The 20,866-nt window shown below is 41.8% G+C and overlaps 1 protein-coding gene across 4 annotated transcripts in view; it reads right to left on the minus strand.

The window, feature by feature from the left end:
- The window catches only part of LOC147140865 (MAM and LDL-receptor class A domain-containing protein 1), a 51,293-nt gene that overhangs the window by 20,924 nt on the left and 9,503 nt on the right, over positions 1 to 20,866 (minus strand). The window contains exons 2-25 of one of the 4 annotated variants that reach the window (XM_086043059.1): positions 20,602 to 20,685; positions 13,089 to 13,217; positions 12,877 to 12,999; positions 12,696 to 12,798; positions 12,460 to 12,622; positions 10,380 to 10,593; positions 10,180 to 10,305; positions 9,969 to 10,093; positions 8,229 to 8,466; positions 7,885 to 8,144; positions 7,525 to 7,615; positions 7,307 to 7,447; positions 7,003 to 7,134; positions 6,780 to 6,913; positions 6,534 to 6,705; positions 6,239 to 6,358; positions 5,894 to 6,048; positions 5,731 to 5,826; positions 4,093 to 4,183; positions 3,513 to 3,632; positions 3,261 to 3,363; positions 2,470 to 2,617; positions 618 to 837; positions 78 to 198 (exon numbers count right to left, since the gene is read on the minus strand). In XM_086043059.1, coding sequence (XP_085899185.1) covers positions 78 to 198; positions 618 to 837; positions 2,470 to 2,617; positions 3,261 to 3,363; positions 3,513 to 3,632; positions 4,093 to 4,183; positions 5,731 to 5,826; positions 5,894 to 6,048; positions 6,239 to 6,358; positions 6,534 to 6,705; positions 6,780 to 6,913; positions 7,003 to 7,134; positions 7,307 to 7,447; positions 7,525 to 7,615; positions 7,885 to 8,144; positions 8,229 to 8,466; positions 9,969 to 10,093; positions 10,180 to 10,305; positions 10,380 to 10,593; positions 12,460 to 12,622; positions 12,696 to 12,798; positions 12,877 to 12,999; positions 13,089 to 13,182 — 3,290 coding nt within the window. In that variant the 5' untranslated portion in view covers positions 13,183 to 13,217; positions 20,602 to 20,685. Of the gene's footprint in view, positions 1 to 77; positions 199 to 617; positions 838 to 2,469; positions 2,618 to 3,260; positions 3,364 to 3,512; positions 3,633 to 4,092; positions 4,184 to 5,730; positions 5,827 to 5,893; positions 6,049 to 6,238; positions 6,359 to 6,533; positions 6,706 to 6,779; positions 6,914 to 7,002; positions 7,135 to 7,306; positions 7,448 to 7,524; positions 7,616 to 7,884; positions 8,145 to 8,228; positions 8,467 to 9,968; positions 10,094 to 10,179; positions 10,306 to 10,379; positions 10,594 to 12,459; positions 12,623 to 12,695; positions 12,799 to 12,876; positions 13,000 to 13,088; positions 13,218 to 14,926; positions 14,979 to 15,120; positions 15,217 to 20,601; positions 20,686 to 20,866 lie in introns of those variants that run through there. The other 3 variants (XM_086043062.1, XM_086043058.1, XM_086043061.1) reach the window with 3 other exon arrangements.

Raw genomic sequence — 20,866 nt, forward strand, 5'->3', positions numbered from 1 at the left:
AAAAGTGAGATAAAGTGCATCCTAGGAAATGTCAACACACAACTCGAAAATGGTTGTGGGTTTTGCTTTCTGCTGACCTGCTATCAATATAGTACCACAGGGTGAGGCAAGCTGGCACATTTTTGAGATGGATCCATTCTGATGCAATGCGAACCACATTGGTGCTGGTGTGTGGTGATAAGCTCAACAAGAACAGACCTGAAAGCGAACACACAGTGATAGCAATTACTGCAGTGTTACGACTGAATCCAGTGCCTTACAACATTGTATTGTCACACACTCCCCAAAAATATTTTTACTTAGGACAGGAGGTGACCACAGGATGTACAGTAAATTGGGAGTAACTCATCGCAATACTTCGCGTGACTAAGATTAATCATATGTTGCACATTGTGGGGTTTTCGTTACATCAGCGAGCTGATGTTTTTGTCCAAAAACCAGGGACTCAATATTTAATATCATCAGTACTACGAATAAAGGGTGTAACAATTACATGCATTCATATTTGTATTTTTGGGTAGAGTTATATAGTGCAGGATTTACGTCATTAATGAAAACAGAGCCCTTAGTATGCGTCTAACAGTTTGAAGACATGACCAAACAAAGTGAAGCTCTACCTTCAGGGGATTCGGTGGTGTGGTCTATAGGTGGACCCTGAAAGCCCCCATTTGCCAACACCCAGCCGTGTCCGTCTTCACTGAGTCTGTTGAGCCAGTTGCACGGTCCCGATTCAAAGTCACAGTTGGCTGTAGGAGAGCAAGCCCCTTTCGTCACAGAAAAATCGTCTAGTTGGACAGTGGAATTCATGCCCGGTTCGTGGGATGCCCTAAACACCACCTTGGGAGAGTAGAAAGGAGGAAATACAGTTTATTCTGTGTCCATCAATTAATTTTCTATAATGCTTGTCCTGAGGTGGATCCTACCCCAGTTGAATTTGGGGTGAGAGACGGGATACACCCTAGGATGGTCCAGCGCAAATCTATCGCAAAACATGGTCTAACTGTGCGCATGGGTGGAGTTTTTCTTTGTTTTGGTATTTTCGCAGATGCGTGTGGTTAGAAATGGGCGTTTGGGACGTTGTGGGTGTGACCACAGCAAGGCCTCTTACAAATGACGGGCCGGCAAAATTTTGTAATTTGCCCGCCTCTGCTGTTGATAAGGAACTGCACCTGCAGATAAAGTAAAGTTGGTGAGGGCGACTACCAGTGTTAATTTCGTTGACTAAAATTTTCGGCATTTATTTCATCACAAATACTTTTATTCAGGCGAAAACTAAATGAAAAATAAAATAGAAGTCATTCATTGGGACGCTAACGATAACTACATTAACTTGACAGTCAAAGTCGGATTGAAGTGTATGTTATTGTTATTGTGTTATTGTCTCAAAAATGTCTTCTTATTACGTCAAAGTTTTTTTTGCATAAGAAAATCAATCCTCTTATTCATGTTAAGGGTATTAAAATTCACTAAAAATAATGGGACAGAAAAATCGAACGATTTTTTTTTACAATAAATGAAATGCGCAATTAACTCCGAGTTAACGATGAAAAATGAGATTAATCACGATGAAATATTTTAATCGTCTGACAGCAAACAGACTCATTTCAGATCTCAAAAAGTGTTTGCGGCTCCTAGTGTTTTCATTTCCATGGAAACCTGGTCGAAATGGCTCTATGATTGTGAAAGGTTGCGAACCCCTGCTCTAGTCAGTCACAAGACATGCAGGTTGAGGAGGCTTACAGAAGAAATTTATCTTCAATCTAATCATATTTTTTTAATAAACTTAAATCAAAAATAAAATCTGGGAGTTGGAAGGGGCGTGATGCTGTTCTGCCATTTCAAAGACAAAATGTCTCAATGGTTTCAATACGGCATCGTTACAGGCCCAATGAGCAAACAAGTATTCAGTCATTCATTATCGGTACCGCTTCTCCTCACAAGGGTCGCGGGCGTGCTGGAGCCTATCCCAGCTGTCTTCGGGCAGTAGGCGGGGGACACCCTGAATTGGTTGCCAGCCAATCGCAGGGCACACAGAGACAAACATCCGCACTCACAATCACACGCAGGGGCAATTTTTAGAGCGTCCAATCAACTTACCATGCATGTTTTTGGAATGTGGGAGGAAACCGGAGTACCCGGAGGAAAACCACGCAGGCACGGGGAGAACATGCAAACTCCACACAGGGAGGCCAGATCGAACCCACGACCTCTGAACTGTGAGGCGGAAGCTAACCAGTCGACCACCGTGCAGCCCGCAAACAAGTATTAAAATTCCTATTTATACCTATGGACAATTCTCTTCAATGCACCTCACATGCATGCTTTTGGAGTGTGGGAGGAATTCAGAGTACCCGGAGAAAACCCACACCAGCATAGGGAGAACATGCAAAGGGCAGATGTGTGAACATCTACTCCACAGTACTGCGCAAATGTAAACTGATCATTCTCAACTAAACAAGGTGGTCTTACGTTGAACTTTGTTGGCCAGAACACTGTGACCTCTGCCACCTCCCAGTCCAAAGAGGAAGCTCCAGACCGCTGCCAAAGGGCCTTACCCAGTACCCCACTCCACACGTGGGCAGACAGCTTGTTAGATGCCCCAGCAGGTAGCCGGTACCTAGTTAAACATATGACATGCACGTATATTTTATTTTATTCTTCATTTTCAGGCAACAGCAAGTCATGGGGCTTTCACACAGCACTTGTTTCGCACATTATCACTGTGAGGTAGGGAGCAGGGAGAACGGCAGTTGCAATATTTGTCACTTGTTTTTAAGCGGCCAAGCAGGAAATGGCCGCGTGCCTTTTCTCCCTTGTATGGACGTGAAGTAGGCTGTAGCTAGGCAATATGGACATGTCACCTTTACAATGAAAATACTTGGCTTTCCATTCACTGAAGAGTAGGAGGAGCCGATTAATGGCGGCAAAAAGGGAAAGGGTTCATCTGATTAGGCTCGGCAGGATGACCACTCCGAGGTGTCTGTACTTTAGGCTTCTTCAAGTTTTGTTCATGCGTGTGTCCGACAACACTGCCAATATAACTTGCTCTTTTCACTCCAAATCCCAACGCCACCATCTCTCCTATTAGATGTGGCGTCTGACATCACAATTGCCTTGCGCCCAAATTGAACATTTATATTCCGGTACATTATGAGCAAAAATACAAAATACAATGAATGGGTACGTCAACGGCGCACTGCGCTTTGCTATATACGGTGTGAAAAGCTCTAAAAGGTGCACCACTGCAGCACTGGACTCACCAGAATCGTACACACATCTCCACAGGGGAAATGAAGTCAGGTGACAACAGTTGAGCGATCTCAGGTTGATTGGGATTTGGCATGAATACAGTCATATAGAAACCTAAAGGAAAGAGCCCATTATCTTTTGCTGAACTGCTGAGTGGAAGTTGTAAACATTTACCCGAGGAGACTGTTATCAGATGTGTGATTATTGTTTATTGCAGTGATGGCCTCTGTTTGCTCCGTTATGCCTTCATTGATTCTACTCACCATTCACAGTTCCATAGGTGTGATCCACATTGTCTTTCGTGGCTCTTTTGCGCCCCCAATGACCCATGTGACTGACGTCGTTCTCAAAGCCGCACCAGTCGGAATCAAATCCGCAGACGCCTGAAAATGATATCAAACAAAATAAATGTGAGAAATGCAACTTTCTTGGAAAATGAATGAATATTCTGTGTCCCTGCAAGGTTACTACAAGTGGTGTAACGGTATACCAACAATAAGGGAACAAAATGCATTTCATAAAAGTGCTTCTGTTTTGTGGAAAAAGGACTGCAATTAATTTAAGTCCAAATAAAACTGCTAACAGTAAATTCTCCAATAAAATAAAGATTGGAAAAAATAAGTATGTATCTTCTTTTTGGATCCAGACAGGATTTGGATGCAGAGAAAGGCAATGACAGAGTGTGAGGAAGTTACACTTCCTGAATCCTGACCCTTGCCAAGTTTGTTCCTTGTGGGAACTCAAAATGTACAGAATGTTCAGTACCTAAAAATATGGATTTGAATACATGACCGATACACCCTTTATTCCTCAATTTGTTGAGAAAATGCAATATCCACATACTCTGCTTCTTGCAGGCCCCATTGCTCACTGTGACATCATCAAGTGCGATAAATCCCTCACTGTTGCTGTTTCTGTGGCCAGTGAACATCACCTTTAAAGAGAAAAAAAATGATTCATTCATTTATCTTTAGTGGACACAGTCATGAATGTGGTATTCATTATGGCTAATCCGCGACGAGCGAAGAAGTCCAAAAACAGAACACAACTCAGGTTCTGATCGATAGTGGGGGGCTGCGGGAGGTTGGGGTGATTAAGCGGTTTCCTTCCAAACGCGCTTTTGTAGCCGGGGATCTGACCGCCCTGCCTTCGGCCCAGCTCACATTGCACTAAAAACCTACGGCCCTTCCCACCGGTGGTGAGCCCAGCAGCATGGGAAGGCGGAACAAAGTTACCCTTACGGCCTGATGATCGCAGTCACTAGGCGCTTGCCTTCGAGTCCCACCTCCAGGCCTGGCTCAAGATGGGATCTCCAGTAAACTGCGTTCGGGCAAAAGAAAACGTTTTCCAATAATTATAATCATAGCGGTCTTTTGGACACTTGGGTGAAGAGAGATCACCACCTGATGGTGTTTTGGCTCCTATGGTGTCATAAGATGTCTGACTTGGCAGGCCCAACCGAATTGTAAGGGTCAAAGTCCCTTGTCAGAAGGAGTTTCAACTCCAAATTCTGTCAGTACTTCACCCACGTTCCGAGAGAGGCGGGTGACATTAAGGCCGAATGGACCATGTTCCACGCCTCTATTGTCGAGGCAGCTGACCGGAGCTGTGGCCTCTGGTGGACACCTGCGCTAAGGGATGCCGTCAAGTGAAGTAGGAGTCCTATCAGGCATTTTGTCCTGTGGGACTCCAGAGGCAGCTGATGGGGAATATGGGGTACCGAACCCCCAGATACAAGCTGTTTGGTCACGTTTGGTCCCTGTATGACCGATATCAGAATTTGGTCCGCATTGCCAGCTGTAAGTCGGATTCGTTTTCAGTGACGATTGGAATCTGGTAAGGCTGCCCTTGGTCACTGATTCTCTATGGTCCGGGACTGGGACGAGACGGGATTTTTCTGTGGAGGTGAGATCATGGACGGAGGTGAAAATCCATTCCCGTGTCACACTCTAAATACGGATCTGTTGTGGTGGAGAAGGAGCCAAAAGGCAAATCACTTTTTTTACTGGTCAATCTACGTTCCTACCCTCAACTATGGTCACGACCTGTGGATCGTGACTGAAAAAACAACATACTGGATACAAGCGGCCAAAATGAGTGTCCGCAGGGTGTCCGGGCTCTGCCTTAGAGAAAGGGTGACAAACTCGGTCATACGTTTAGTTTAGTTTAGTAGAGCTGCTGCTGTTTTTCTTAGTGGAGCCAGATGAGGTGGCTCAGTCATCTGATCAGGATGGGCACGTCCCACAGGGAGGAGGCCCTGGGGACAACCCAGGACACACTGGAGAACTATGTCTGCCGGCTGGCTTGGGAATACCTTGGGATACCCTCGGAAGAGCTGGACGAAGTGGCAGGGTAGGGCTTTTTCAAAAGTGTCATTCCTGCGCCTGACCCCGGATAAGATGCATGGATGGATGGATGGATGGATGGATGGACACAATCATTTCGGCTAATACATTGTGCACAGTTAAGCTAAAACTCTACCCGCATCATTTCGTCCATGTCGATGGTTACTTGTGCATTGAGCCACTCTGGATTCTGCGTCCCTCTGCGAGTCCAAACCAAAGCTTTGGAGGATTTCTATTTAAGAAAACAAATATTTATTCACATATTGTCAGCGTTACAAAGGCTGTACAGGGCAACTTACTGTCTCAACCAGCAGATCAATGGTGGATACCGAAGGCCCAAACATGTAATACCAGAACCCAACGCAGATTTGTGACGTCAAATGGCTGACGGCGGCAGAAATGCTTGCTCTCTTACTGTCACTGATTCCAGAGCCATTAACAAGTAAATAAAATCCTTGGGAATGAAAAAAGAAGGGAAAAAGCCTGATTATTTCCATTTGTTGTGCTGATGACATTGTTTGCTCTTATTTAAATACAATGTCAAAGTGAACAGTTTAAAACATCACATGATGACACCCTGGAAAGTGAATTCACATTATTTAGTAAAGCACATTGTCAAGTCTTGATTATGATAGCAAATTTACCTTCGTTATTTCCTATACTGTGATCGTACAGAGGTCCGTCCCAAGGTTTGTACACTTCCAGTCCTCTAGTGAGGGTCCAATTGAAATCATCATCGACGTCTTGGAGCCACTCACACAGATCTATGTTAAAAAGATGTGTTTTGACTCAATAGAGTTACTTGTAGGACTGTGGAGAAGTATGCTACGAATCAAAATCTGGCTCAATCAAACCAGCATTATTATCTATGCTGAAAGCAGTTTTTATGGTGACTCTCTAAACCTGTGGCAGTGTACCGGTTAAGTGAAAACCTGTCACCTTGTTCAAACGTGCAGTGCACTCCATAGTCTGGAGTAGCGGTAGTCGTGGTGGCTGGATTCGGGGTGGTGGTCGGGATAATATCATGACAAGACTTGTTTCTTAGGATGTGGAGATCATCGAGTGAAAAGCTTGAATCCTTTGAGGGTGGACTGCTGGCTTGCAGGATAATCTGTTTTAAAAGGTTAATAGTTCATGCACAATGCAGCGCTGAATTAGTCCGGTCTTGACGCTTCACTGACTTACCTGGTGAGGTCCCGAAGCATTGTAATCAACCTTATCTTGGATCCAACTGGTATTGATGTATCCATTTGTGGTCCAAATCCGGCGCAGGCCAGTGGTCTCATTCACAAATACAGTCAGCGTAACATCTGACGGTTCTGAAATAGATCCGATTTATAGTCTACCGTTACAACCCTACTTATGAGGCATACAGAGTAATCGTGTCATGTAATCAGGTTGAGCTTACTGTTAGTCGACCAGCCTTTGGCGTGGTGCCAGAACTCAAGACAGGCTTGGTCTACAGCCTCCATTAACTCACTCTCCAGTCGAGCCACTTCCTCTCTGTCAGAGTTGACGGTCCTGTAGAAGACAAAGTGGCCTCAAGCCACAAGTAGAACAAGGACAATCTTTTTAAACAAATCTTTGTAAAACTAAATCAGTTTGTATTCATCACCAATACGGCTAAGCATCCGACAGTACTACGGACTATATATTGGAGTCTTTACCCTTCAAAAAGTTTTTTTCTTTTTCAAGGTACCTCTCTCTCTTACCAAGAGAAGACATTGTTGTGTGGTCCTTGTTTGGGACAAAATGGCCTCCGGTGCTTCCAGACAGCCAGTCCCAGTTGACCATAGACTCTGCTGGAGCATTGTTCACCCATCCGCAAAGATCCATCTCAAAGTCACAAAAACCTAAAGAATAAAAATCACATAACTGTGCCATTACTGCTGTGCTTGTGTATATTGTTCATTTGCATGTTATCACTAACCTTCCGGAGGGCATGCCCCATTCTGAACAGTCATGTCATCAATGGCGATATCTCGTCTCAGTCCATCACCTGTCACTGCTTCAAATATCACCTGCCAGGGCCACAAACAAATTTTGGCCCAAATTTTGTTGTAAACACATGCAGTATGAGATATAAACTTAAATTATGTGGAAATGGCATCTATAATATTGATTAGCATACTGTTGTTTTGCTGTTTTGCTGAATAGCTCCATGACGACCCCTTCTGATCATGTTTCACTTGACAAATTGTAATATTATTATCAGTCAAAAAAAATGCCTATGGACCAAGGAAAGGCCTCTGCAGTTGAGTAAATATAAGCCCAAGGCCACTATTCCTACCTGATAAGGAGTATCGGGGTTAAGTAAAGAGACTCGTCCATGCCTCCAACGACTCCCCTGATCTCCGCTTCGACTCCAAAGCTTGACAGGAGTGTCAGAGGTCTGAAGGTAAATGTTCAGTTGTCCCACAGCTTTTCCGTCCATGTAGTACCAGAACATTAAGCATTCACCGTTAGCAGGGGTGGAGCCCATCAGCGCAGTCACTATTTGACCTCTGGAACCAGGTGGGTGTCTCCATAATTGAGCACTGAGGTAACACCCTATAGATGTGATGGAGGTGCTGGCTCTCATTGCTTATTCTCATTGTGAATTTGCTAAATCATATGTAGCGTTGGAGTTCTAACCATGCTCTGTTTCCAGGGTGTGGTCCGTGCGGGGGCCAGAGGAGTTAGCAGGCAGGGAAGTCCCGTTGATTCGACTCCAGCTAAAGTCTGCCGACGGAACAGGCTGCAGACCACAGAGGGAGCCCTGGAAGGTACACTCGCGCTCGGCTGGACATGAGCCACTCTCCTTACTGGACACGATGATGTCATCTATGGAGATGGTGCCTTGCTCACCACCCACCACAGCTTCAATAATGAACTGCAGAACCACGAGAAACCTCATTAACAACAGTCGACTTGTGTACAAAATTGCATGCTCAGTTTTCATTGATGCTGTCAGGTAAGTAAAATAGTAAAATTAAATTATATAATCCTATTACAATTATATAAAAATAATCATATAATCCTGCAATACGGAAATTAAAAATAAATATATAAAAAATATCTATCTATCTATCTATCCATCCATCCATCCATCCATCCATCTATATGTGTGGGTGTGTGTGTGTGTACAGGAGCAGTAAAAAATAATGAGCCCTGTTCAATTTACCTGAATTCTAATTCACATTTTGTCCAGAAATGTCCCCAGTTAAACGGTTAAACATTTTTGTTTGAACGCATCCACTTCCTGTCAGCCATTTTGGTAATGACGTCATCATTGGATGTCCGTCAGAAGCAAAGAGCTATGACTGATTTCCTTGTTTTGGAACAATAACAACCAAAAAACATTTTGAAAACATTGGAAAAAGCAATAGGCTAGAGCACAGTCAAAAAGTGGGTATCCAGGATCAGAGGTGAAGAAGAAGATCCAAGTATAACCCAATAAAGTCTGAAGTCCCTCGTGAGACATCTCTCTAAAACCTCGTCATTGGAGTCACCCTTGAAAACCTGACATTTCCGCGGAAATTCAACACCTACAAAATAATGAATATCCCAGCCCCTGTATCAGATAGAAACATAATTACAAAAGAATTTGAGAGCTTAGACGTGGCTTTCACAAAGGCCCAAGTTTATTAATCTTTACTGTTTCAATCGAAGATGCTAGTGAAGCACTATTTTTAATAAAAAAATAATCATAATCAATCAAAAGTGGTAATTACCATGCTGTTTTCTGTTACAAAGACGTTGAAATTGTCATTGTCTACGAACATATACCATAACCATATATCACGTTTGGCTGGTTTCATGGCTTTAAAGTCCGCAATCGTGTTGTCGATATCACTGCCATGACTTATATCAGTGCTCCCGTGATCGATTGTGCTATTACTCCTCGAAAAAATTCTGGATATGCTCCAATGACTCACGTGTCCATTCTGATGCATTTCATTGGCTAAGTGACCAAGAACTGGATTAAAAAAAGAAAATGACCTATACGCTCTTTCGGCTTTAAAGGGAGAAACATGCAACAGCGCTCGTGGTAGAAACGCGCTTGTGCGTTCCCGGCTTTAATGCGCTCAGCGACCTCCGGGACAGACAAAGAAGTGGAAGGTCATATTCTGTGGTTAATCCTTGAAACAGTGCTATTAAAAAGTATTAATTTACAGTAGTGGGGTAACTATTCGTGAATAAATATTTCTATATTGTATATGCACAATTGAACATGAACAACAGCAAGAAAAATCATGCCTTACTTATTTCTACCCTTATTTATCAGGTGCACCCCAAGGTTCAGTCTTATGCCTGCTGTTATAGCTCATTTAACTAGGCCTATTTTTGTGGCTTGTGAGTGTAATATGAAATAACAAGTATAAAAGAAGGAACCTGTATTGGTTCGTCACTGGAGAAGGTAAGATCAGCAAATCTCCATTTGTTTCCCTGAGTGCCACTCCTTATCCACACAAGGTCCTCTGCATGACCAGGTCGCCCCACGATGAACTTCAATGAACCTGGTTATAAAAGATATATAGTTTCAGCCCATTTATTTTTAACGTAAAGAGGATTCCAAATAAAGGATTTTGGAAGAGATGCTTACCAATGCTGTTGCCAAAAATGTGGTAGCGGAAGCTCACGCAAATGACTTGGCCCACAGCGAAGCCAACCAGTCTCGCTGCAGATGAGATGTTGAGGCCACGTTGGCTGGATATGAGCATGTAAGTGCCTGTGGGTGAAGGCAGAAAGTGGGAAAATTCAAGTCTATGTGGCAATCTGAGTATTATAGCTAATAATACGAACCGTTGCCTTCGTGGTATTGAAATCCCCCTTTTACCCGTTGCCACAGGATACTGGCGCTGTAGTCATGGTACCAGGAGCAAGTGTCTTTTTCGAAATGGCAGGAGAGTTGCTCAGACCCGGCAGGGATGTCTCCCTCTGCACACTTGTCAAAGCTGACGTCATCCAGCATCACATCCGTGGAGCCATGGAAAGGGCAACTGAAGGAAAACTGGAGCTGTTGGAGTTAGATGTTTTTGTGAGATGGTACCTGTGAGATGAATCTACCAGACTTTAAGGAGGCATATCATAGGAATGTTTTACAATTTAAAACAGTACCCAAGTGTTTTAATATCGTCTGTCACTGTCAAATTACTGTGCACTTGTCAGTTACAGCTCTATTTTCATACACAGCGCATGTGCGCTCGTCGTAAAAACTGGTGCATCTTGATTTTAGTTCCAGGGCAAATCCAGTTGATTGTGTTGGAGAATTTAGCACCACGTTGCGCCACGCTGGGCATTCCAGAAGACTGACCAGGTCTAAGTTGTGGTGCAAGTGGTGTAACATGATTTTGTTGAATTTGATTGAGGTGCATGATTGAGACGGATTCAGCGCTGTGTTACGTTGCATGCAAGTCATGGTATTTCATTTATATGACAACCTCAACAATACGCGCACTCTATTCACTATGGTTGACAAACTCACAAATCCCCCAAATGAAATAGCGCCAGAACTGCTCTCATCTGATAAATGCAATGAATTTGCCTGCTATTTTAGTGAAAAAGTGCAATCCATCAGGTCAAACATCAACACAAACCAACAAAATCACAAAATGATGCAGCATTAAAAACTACCCAGGAATTATTTAATTACCATGACAGAATTTGATAAAGTGGATCAAAAAACTAAAACAGATTTGGTTCAGCAGTTGAAACCATCAACTAGCTGACTTGATTCAATACCATATGACTTTTTCAAAGCTGTTGTGAAATCTTTTCTGCGTAGCAGCAAATAATCAACTGCTCACTTCGATCAGGCCATCTTCCTATACCCCTGAAAGTAGCCATTGATAAGCCCCTTCTTAAAATAAAAGAACACTAGATGTCTCCTTGTTAACATATTATAAAACCATCTCAAACCTTCCCTTCTTAATTTCACTTCCAGACATTGTCAGACCCTCTTTTACCCCAACGTTGGTTATCATGCCTATGCATATGACACACAGCGGTATTTATCAATGTCCCCAAATGACAGCAGTTCAGTTAATATGTGTTACCGTCTATAACAAACGGACAACGAGATGAATAAACATTTTCTTCAGATAAACCAAAACAAAATGGAGGTAATTGTTTTTGGCAATGTAGAAAAGAGGATTACTGCAAGAAAACATCTGGAGTCACTGTCTTAAGAAACCAAAGACCAAGTCTGAAATCTTGGGGCGCTGATAGACTCAGACTTGACTTTGACCAATCATATCAAATCAATCACTAAAACAGCCTTTAACCAGCTGAAAATCATATCCAGACTGAAGGGTTGCATGCTCCAAGCAGACCAGGAGAAACGTATCCATGCTTTCATCTCCAGCAGACTTGGTTATTGTAACGGTCTTCTTACTGGACTCCCTCAAGAGACAATGGATGGATGGATGGCTTCTGAATATCATTAGCTGTTGTGTTTGTAAATGTTTTTAGGTGCTGTGTCTTTGCTTGTGTGAAGCACGCTGAGTTGCCTTGTGTATGAAATATGCAATATAAATCAAGCTGCACTGACTATTTCAATCAAAAGGTTGAAAGTAACAGGGAACATTTAAAAGATTGAACAAAAATAATTATTTGTTTTATATTGTGGTATATTGTCTTAAAGCCCTTCTATGGAGGGGCATTGCAAATTAGCATAAAATATACTGTAAATGCTGTGATGCTGTATATTAGAGATAGTTTCTCATTCATTTATGTTGTAGCATCTATCCCTACTCAAATAAACATGAAATGAAACATATCGATATCAACGGATAGGGATTACTGATTTGGATACTCATATCGCCAAGCCCTATTCTGTACACAATCAAACAATTTAATGGATTATTATTGTGCCCATTAATACCTTGTACCCTCCAGGCCGATTCCCAATGACAGTCCGGGCATTCTGCCAGCCATCCGTCGTACTCCCAGTCTTGAGCAGTTCGTGTGAAGATGTCCCTCGAACCATGATTACATTAATGGGCGAGGATGCGAAAGAGTTTTCATCATGAATATGGTACCAGAAGCTGAAATCACATTTCAAAAATTGCCTGGCATTATCAGACATCAAAATATGTAATTGTAAAGTTGCAGTAGTACCTGAGCTGACACCCCACAGCTGCCCTTTTGTCAACGGAATATTCCAAAATTGCCTTAGACATAATATTGCAGCGTTGTTCACCATCAATATACATGACATGCCCTGTTGAAAACAAACGACAAGCTAGTAATGCCATATATAAAACACTGAAAACAGCTGGATGATGGGAATAGACTTTACCCCATGGGCTCCCTGAAGTATGGTCCTGTCCAGGTAGCGAGGTGACATTTGCCCACTGCCGGGTCCAAGTGTACATGGTGGTGCTGTTCCAACCACACGAGTGAACCTCAAAATCACATGAGCCTTAAATGAGGGAAGTTCACATATGGTTGAATTAAAAACAAAGGCTTTCTTAGCTTAGATTTCAAATCAGATGAAGGCGCAAGGCTTACCGCAAAAGAACTCGTCCGAGCCATCCTTGCAGTCTTTCTTGAAATCGCACACGAGTCCAGCGGGAAGGCATTCTCCGTTCATACACTTAAACATTCCATCAGGGCATGAGGATGCGGTGACAAAATAGACTGTATTGGATTTGTTTTTTTTGACCACAGAGAGATAACACAGCGGGAATGTGAGTGGAGTGTGTTTTTAAAATCAATTTCCACAGCACTTTAAAGTCTTTATCATATAAAATTACAATGTAGATGGAATTGTGAAATCAACAAATACAAATTTGTTTCACGAGAAATTAAAGTTAATGTGTACTTTTTATGTGTGTTAAAGGGGAAGTCAACCCCAATCTTGTGTTGAATGTTTAGTTACGGCCATTTAAAATTAGAGGCGGACTGGCCCATAGGCGGACCGGTACTATTTACCCCCACCGGAAAAAGGTGAATAATGGACGATGAAAGGGTACCCACGTTGCAGACTGATGACGAATATGACGAATGACGAATTTTTAGGAAAATGCCCAGCTCTGCATGTTGGGTTGACTTCCTCTTTACGGTAAGCTTTTTCAAATGATGGTTACTGGAATGTATTCCATTCCAAAGGAAGACCTTTATTTGCACTATATATATATATATATATATGTATATTGCAATAAACTTAATTATGGGTTTTATTATGTGATACCGATGAGTGGCACATATGTAGTTTTTGTGTTGAGTGCTGATATTTCCCAGTTCATGAACGCATCACTCTGTTCGTGAGTTAGAGAGGGAGAGAGAGCAAGCGTGCGCTTGCTGCTTCGATGTCCACCACGGGCATAAACACACAGAGTTTTGGTTGTTAATCAACACAAGTTTACTGAATAACAGATGCTTAATTCATAGAAGATGCTACGATGTGTTAACGTACCAAATAGGGCATTGTGTTACAGCGTTACATCAAACACACCGTAACGTGTGTATGCTAACTGCAGCAAGCTTTCTGCCTATGTCAGAAATGAAATCAGGCACAAACCACAACTTGTTTCCTTTTTTTAAATGATCGGGCATCCCCATAGTGCTGCCATGAAAGGCAGGTTTGCATTATATTGAGTATAACGAGTCAAGGATTACAATTAATTAATGAATTAATTAATCGTCGACGATTTTGATCGGCGACGTCATCGTGATTAGTCGACTGATCTTGGCAGCCCTAGTGTGAAGCTCACATTGTCAACAACAGTCTTAAACCTTGAAAATGCATCATTAAAATACAACCGTCATATAACTGTATACAGTACTGCATTACTCATTGTTATAGTGGCACAGTGTAATAGCGCTTTTGTATCTAAGGCTGTGAAAAGCTCAAACTGCCATCCGCATTTAAGCATGTCTTAAACCTTGGAAATGCATCATTAAAACTCAAGCATCATTATAACTATATACCGGTAATTCTCCTGTTATAGAGGCTTGCAAGGTGTCATATAAATCTAAGCTATTATCATTGCATTGCCATAGTGCTTTTGAACATAATGCTGTGAAAAGCTCACATTTGTCAATGACATTTAAACTATGAAAATGTATCATTAAAATAACAAGCACTATTTTAACAGTTTTATACCTATTGCTTTGGGGCTACAATGTAAAATTGCCGTTATACCTCATGCTGTGGTCAATAAGTGTGATTTTTGGTACCTGGAACTTTTTACACATATACACAGTCCGTGGGCAATACACTTTTCTAAAAACTATAAAGAAGCTCAGATTAACTGTTATAAAAAGCCCCAAGCAATGCCCCCGGAGGTTCTAATAAAAAACGAAATAGCCCCCTGTTATATATTAACACAACACAGAGAGTTTACCTGCGAGTAGAACAAGAAATCGCCTCATTGTGTGAAAAAACGCGAAACGGCGTTTAATCCGAAGAGATGGCAAGTCATTTACAGCACCGTTATACAAGGATAACGCTCCTGTGAACATCTTGTACTCGTGTTTGCAAGAGTGTAACTTTTATTATGACAAGCGTGCTTTGAACAGTGAGTCCGTAATGTCAGACCTGTGCGTAAAGTCCAGATCCAGGTGACTGAATGAATGGCGTCACGGTTCCGTCGCTAATTTTATGGCCCTCAAGTGCTCAACTTTACTCTTGGCACTAAAAGAGATTGAGATTACAAGAAGACACATTAGATGGCACTCGCTGAAAAAGAGGGATTTAAAAAGGGAAATATTGCTGAAAAAATGACTCGAATTGCTTGTGTACAAATGTGGGCGCTCTGGAGTGCCTGCCTCCATCAAGTGTTACATTTAACAAACAAATCTTTTATGGCTTGCCTATTCCCAAACAAAAGCGAACCGAACCCTTCGGCTAATTCACAGAAAAATGATCTTTCTAATCTTCTCTATCACTGACTTGGAAACTAGGTAAGGTTTGCAGTTTCCACTGTCAATATGTTGACAAGTTACTCACTGAATAATAACCTATATGGTCTTAATAGTAATAATAGTCTTTAAATGTATGATAACCAGGTGTTATGAAATTCTATACTGTATATTCATATACTGTATATTCAAATAGTTCGGTGCAAGTACTTTTCAAGGGCAAAATCGCATCAAACGTTTTTACTTTTGAAGATGTTTAGATCCTCCAGCCTACCCAGTGCTGGCCTCAATGTTCATTCAACTTGTGAGTTTTCATGTTTCCCTGTGACCCAGAACTAGGGCTGCTCGATTATGAAAAAAAATAGTAATCACAATTATTTTGGTAATAATTTAAATCATGATTATTCCAACAAATATTTATTTTTTGCTACAAAACAAGAACAGGTTTAAGCATGTAAAAAATATTAAGACGAAATTCTTTGAAACGGTATAATAATTTAAATTCGTTTTGGACCCAACAACATTTATTGAATTAATTATTTAAAAAAAAAAGAAAATACAAATGTATAAATTAAATTTACCATTTAAGTTAACATGCTATGTATGCACTGATAAATTGCCAAAGTAGTAAACTGCTTGGAGTGAAATGCCAATTTTGACAGAATAACAGACATGCTATTCATCTATACAGTTTGACCTTTGTCTGGAGCCTTTTTTGTTTTGTTTTTAAAGTAATATTTACACATAGTAAACAAAGTTAAAGTAATTTGCTTCTGATAAATTATAAATTGAATATGCTGATTGGCTCAAACTAATTTAAATGTTGACTGTTAGATACTAGTACGTAATCTATATAATACGTCTAAATTACAGCCATATATAAACTGAATTACAATATAATGACCAATATGTTTGCAATTGCATTTGAAGCAATTTGGAACAAAAATGAACACAAAAAAATTGACTTCATATTATAGACTACACAAGAAATTTAACTTAAGTCACAGTAATAATGTTTAGCATGGTTTCTATTTTTGTGCTAGTAAAAGTAGTGTATACCTGTATTTGCATAAGATATGTTATTTAAAATAAATCCCTCGTGCCGTTGCAAAGTGGAGTCTGCGCCCTAAACATTTGGAAGCCTTGTCCGGGCAATAGATTCTGTTATCTTATTGTGTCTCCCCAATGTTGATGGGTTGGGGTTGCTGTGTGCAGTGATTCAACGACTGGGATTTGCGTTGCGGACGACGCCAAATCTAAGGCCTTGGCTACACGTAGACAACCGTATATCCCCACCGCCTGCGTTGGAATACACATTAAAAAAACGCATCCACACGTAACCGCAGAAGGGCGTTTTCAAACGCACGCCAAGCCTCTAGGCGGCAGTAGTTAGCCAAGTACGGTCCATTCAGAGGAACTTTCGTCCTTTGACGTCACTTCTGCGAAACCAAAAACACGGCGCCAAACGTGTTCGGGAGAACCAACAGAAGGTAAGAATTGCTTTTAAACTTTTCACCGAGAAGCAGTGGTTGGTTGCGGACAAATAAGTGAGCAAAAAGCGCATCGAGAATGGCTATAACCAACGCAGCGCCGCGAGAATCCATGATGACTCGAATGAAAACGCGCAAGTGACGTAGGAGCAATTTGTCGCACAGTGACGACGTAAATCTCCGGGTATAACCATCCACACCAAAACGCGGATCAGGAGATATGCGGAGATATCCGCAAATCTCCACTGCGGCCGGAGTTTTGCGTTTTCACTGAAAAAAGTCTGGGGACGTGTGGATGATAAAGCTAACCGCGGACTTATATCCGGTGTTTTCCTTTACAATAATATGTTCTATGCGCCTCCACTAGTTTAAACACAGCACAAACATGCTGCTTAACTCATATCCACAAACGCAATATTAATTAGAATGCCTTAAACTATTGGAGGCGCATAGAACGTATTATCGGAATGAAAATTTTGAGGTTGACTTCTGCCTTTTAGACTGGCCAATAAATTGTAAAAATAACAGACCCAGATGGGGAATGACCGTATAAATTTGTGAAAAAATGTGAAATCAAATGGCTGGTTGTGCTCCAAAAACTTCACTGCTTGTTTCTCTTTAAAAAAGCAGTTGGCATAGCCCTCAATCACAGGTGTCATGCTTGCACCTTCGCCGGTGACAATCCCGATCAAAGGTTTGCATGTATTCCTCAGGTCACGTATAGCAAAACACAATCAAAGGGATCAGCGATAACATCTGACAGGGAAAAAACGCTGACTGCAAAACCTCTCCACAAACACAAACTGGACCACACAAGCTTCAGGAACAAGTGATCATATTTCAGCACCATGCAACAAACTCGAGAGGGAGGAAGTGAAAACACAAAATGCTATGAAAGATGTTCGAGAGCGCGAACTTGTGAATGACCCAAAACAGGATATTATGTTGCTACACTCTTGACACACACAACGTGTTCTCCTTATCAGCAACAAAGCAATAATATGTGGCGTTTACAAGACTGCTACATCCATGCAATTGATACAAACTGAACAGGGGTCACTGCTAAACCCCTTTCACACTGTCGGTGAAAGTCAACAATTTCCACCTTTCTGTCCCTGATGCTGTTCTATGTAAACAACACCAACACCGTCTTCGGAGATAGTATCAGTGCCATAACAGAGGCGGAACGGCCACTTCAATAAAAATGAATGCTGCAATTCTGGGAACAGGGTGTGACGTTTAACACCTAGCACACTATTGAAAGCACTTGAAAGAACTATAAAACACATCAACTCATATAATCATCTGATAGCGGGATGATCTGGAGAAATATCCTGACTTGCTAAGGTCAGGATAAAAGGCACACACAGGCGGACAAATGCTGATGCAGCAATTTAGAAACATGTTTTCATTTATTTATTAGGATGTATCCCTGCTTTACTAGCTTATTTAAACTATTTCATTTTAGATTTAAAGATGACATTTAACTGTGCTGTGTCAGTAAATGAGGGGCCATTCATATGGGAGGAGATATCCAACAGGAAGTCAGCTGAATCTGTGCAGAGGAAGTTTCAATTCGAAGAAAAAGAAGAAAAATCTCACCAGCTGTTCACATGAGTGTGCCTGGAAATAATTGATCAACCAAAGCCCGATGTACGCTTGCAAGCACGCTCAAAAGAGGACATTGGCTCCCCGTTTCATTTACTTAAATCTAAGTACCGGTAATCAATAATGTCATATTTGTAAATACACCTAATACACCAAACCGACGTCAGAGGTCGTGAATCATCGTGGCATCTTTAAGCGCCGTCTGATTGGTGTAGTGGCCACCGTCGTAGTGTCGTGACCCGTCTGTAAGCATCTGGTGGGCGTTTACGCATGTTGAATCGGCGTCGCCAGTCGTGACATTTGGTCACTCTGATTGGCTGTTAGCTAGCAAAATAGCGCTTGGAGCACCAACGGGATGTGACAAATGCGGATAAACAGTGAGCACGCCTTTGTTGCCTTAATCTTCTTACTAGTACAAGAGCGAGGGTTGACAATTGAAGCATTTCATAATACCGTGTCAAGAACGTGAGGGTTTACTTTGCGTGGTAGTTCATTGTGAGCGAAGAATATAGCCGAATGCATTGTTTCCGCTGTCATAATCCACCCCCGGCCAACAGCTTTCTGGTTGGATTTTTCTAACAATCAGAATTAGTGACTACTGTCGCCGATGGTATGGAAGGGTATTACATCTTATGCATGCGCAGAAGGTACTTTAATGGTCAGCGTCGCTGTCTGTCGTTGCGGTGTGTTTTGCCAGCGTGACGTGCCGACAGCCGGTCAGACGCCACATGGGGTAAGCGTCTGTCACTGTTGGTGAATGTCATTTTGGTGTATCAGGGCCTTAGGAGGAACAGTATTAAATCAAGTACAATTTGCATGAAACCTGGTTTACTTCACACCTTGTGGTATTTCATGTTGAAATTTCATGTTGAAATACCACAATCACGTTTCTATGCAGGCGACACGGTGGTCGACTTGTTAGCACGTCCGCCTCACAGTTCAGAGGTTGTGGGTTCGATCCCGGCTCCGGCCTCCCTGTGTGGAGTTTGCATGTTCTCCCCGTGCCTACGTGGGTTTTCTCCGGGTACTCCGGTTTCCTCCCACATTCCAAAAACATGCATGGTAAATTGATTGGACTCTCTAAATTGCCCCTAGGTGTGATTGTGAGTGCGGATGTTTGTGTGCCCTGCGATTGGCTGGCAACCAATTCAGGGTGTCCCGAAGACAGCTGGGATATGCTCCAGCACGCCCCGCGACCCTTGTGAGGATAAGCGGTATCGATAATGGATGGATGGACGTTCCTATGCTGAGACATCAACATGTGTGGACACCTGGTACAAAACTTGTAAAGTACAATTTGCTGTGGCAACAAGCCTTGTGGCACAGTGGACCACTGGTTAGCGAATCTGCCTAAAAGTTCTGAGGTTTTGGGTTCAAATTCAGTCTCTAGCCTTCCAATGTGAAGTTACTGTCTCCTCCCTGGACATGTGTGGGTATACTCAAAAATAGCAACATGGGTGTCTGTTTTCTCAACAAAAGTGTAATGTGTACCGGTACTTATATTCACCCAACATACAGAATTGTATCTCACTAGGGCTGCACGATATTGGAAAAACATGTGATATGCGATACCTAAAGAAATTCCATTTTTATCATCTAGTGAAAGAAGTGCATTTTTTTTAATGTGGCAAAATAAGCAATCTCAAAATGTTCTTAGCAAATTAATTGTAATTCTCCTGGTCATGTTCAACTATTGGGAGGCAATGTACAGTTTAAGTTTGCATCTGACCAGTCAAATTCAGATAAAAGCATACAATACCAATAAGTCTTTGCGATATGCATATTGCCTAGGCCATTATCATAATATCGATATTTTTTGGATTGTGCAGCCCTATATCTCGCTAAATGAAAGCATTTTTACCAGGTGGAAATTCTTTCCATAATTTTATTACATTCACCCAAAAAATTGCTTCTTTGAATGCAGTGTCGATATGACATATTTACCGTAACCACTTTATTGCCCAAAAGAATTTGCGCGGTTGTGGGATGGAACGTAGCCGACTCCCATCCAATTTTTGCGAATCCTCTCATTTGCAGTAATGACTTACTTTATGGCTCACCTGTTTTCTGGGTTTGGTCATGTGATGTTTGCAAGCTGAGCCCTAGGTCACTGTAATGTCAGCAAGTAGCAAAATGGCCGCCCCCTGAGATGAATAAAAACCAGTGGATTTTGATAAATTCATACTCCAATAATGCAATATTAATCAGAATACTTTGTTTGGACAAGTGGGGGCACAATGACCATTGTAGTGTAAAGAAAATGTAACCAAAGCAGACAACAACCTAATGAAAACAAATAAAACGAGTACAACTGCAAAAGAATGG

This window comes from Filicampus tigris, chromosome 10 (assembly GCF_054856515.1).
Source record: "Filicampus tigris isolate MCC_2025a chromosome 10, RoL_Ftig_1.0, whole genome shotgun sequence".
Taxonomy (NCBI): Eukaryota; Metazoa; Chordata; class Actinopteri; order Syngnathiformes; family Syngnathidae; genus Filicampus; species Filicampus tigris.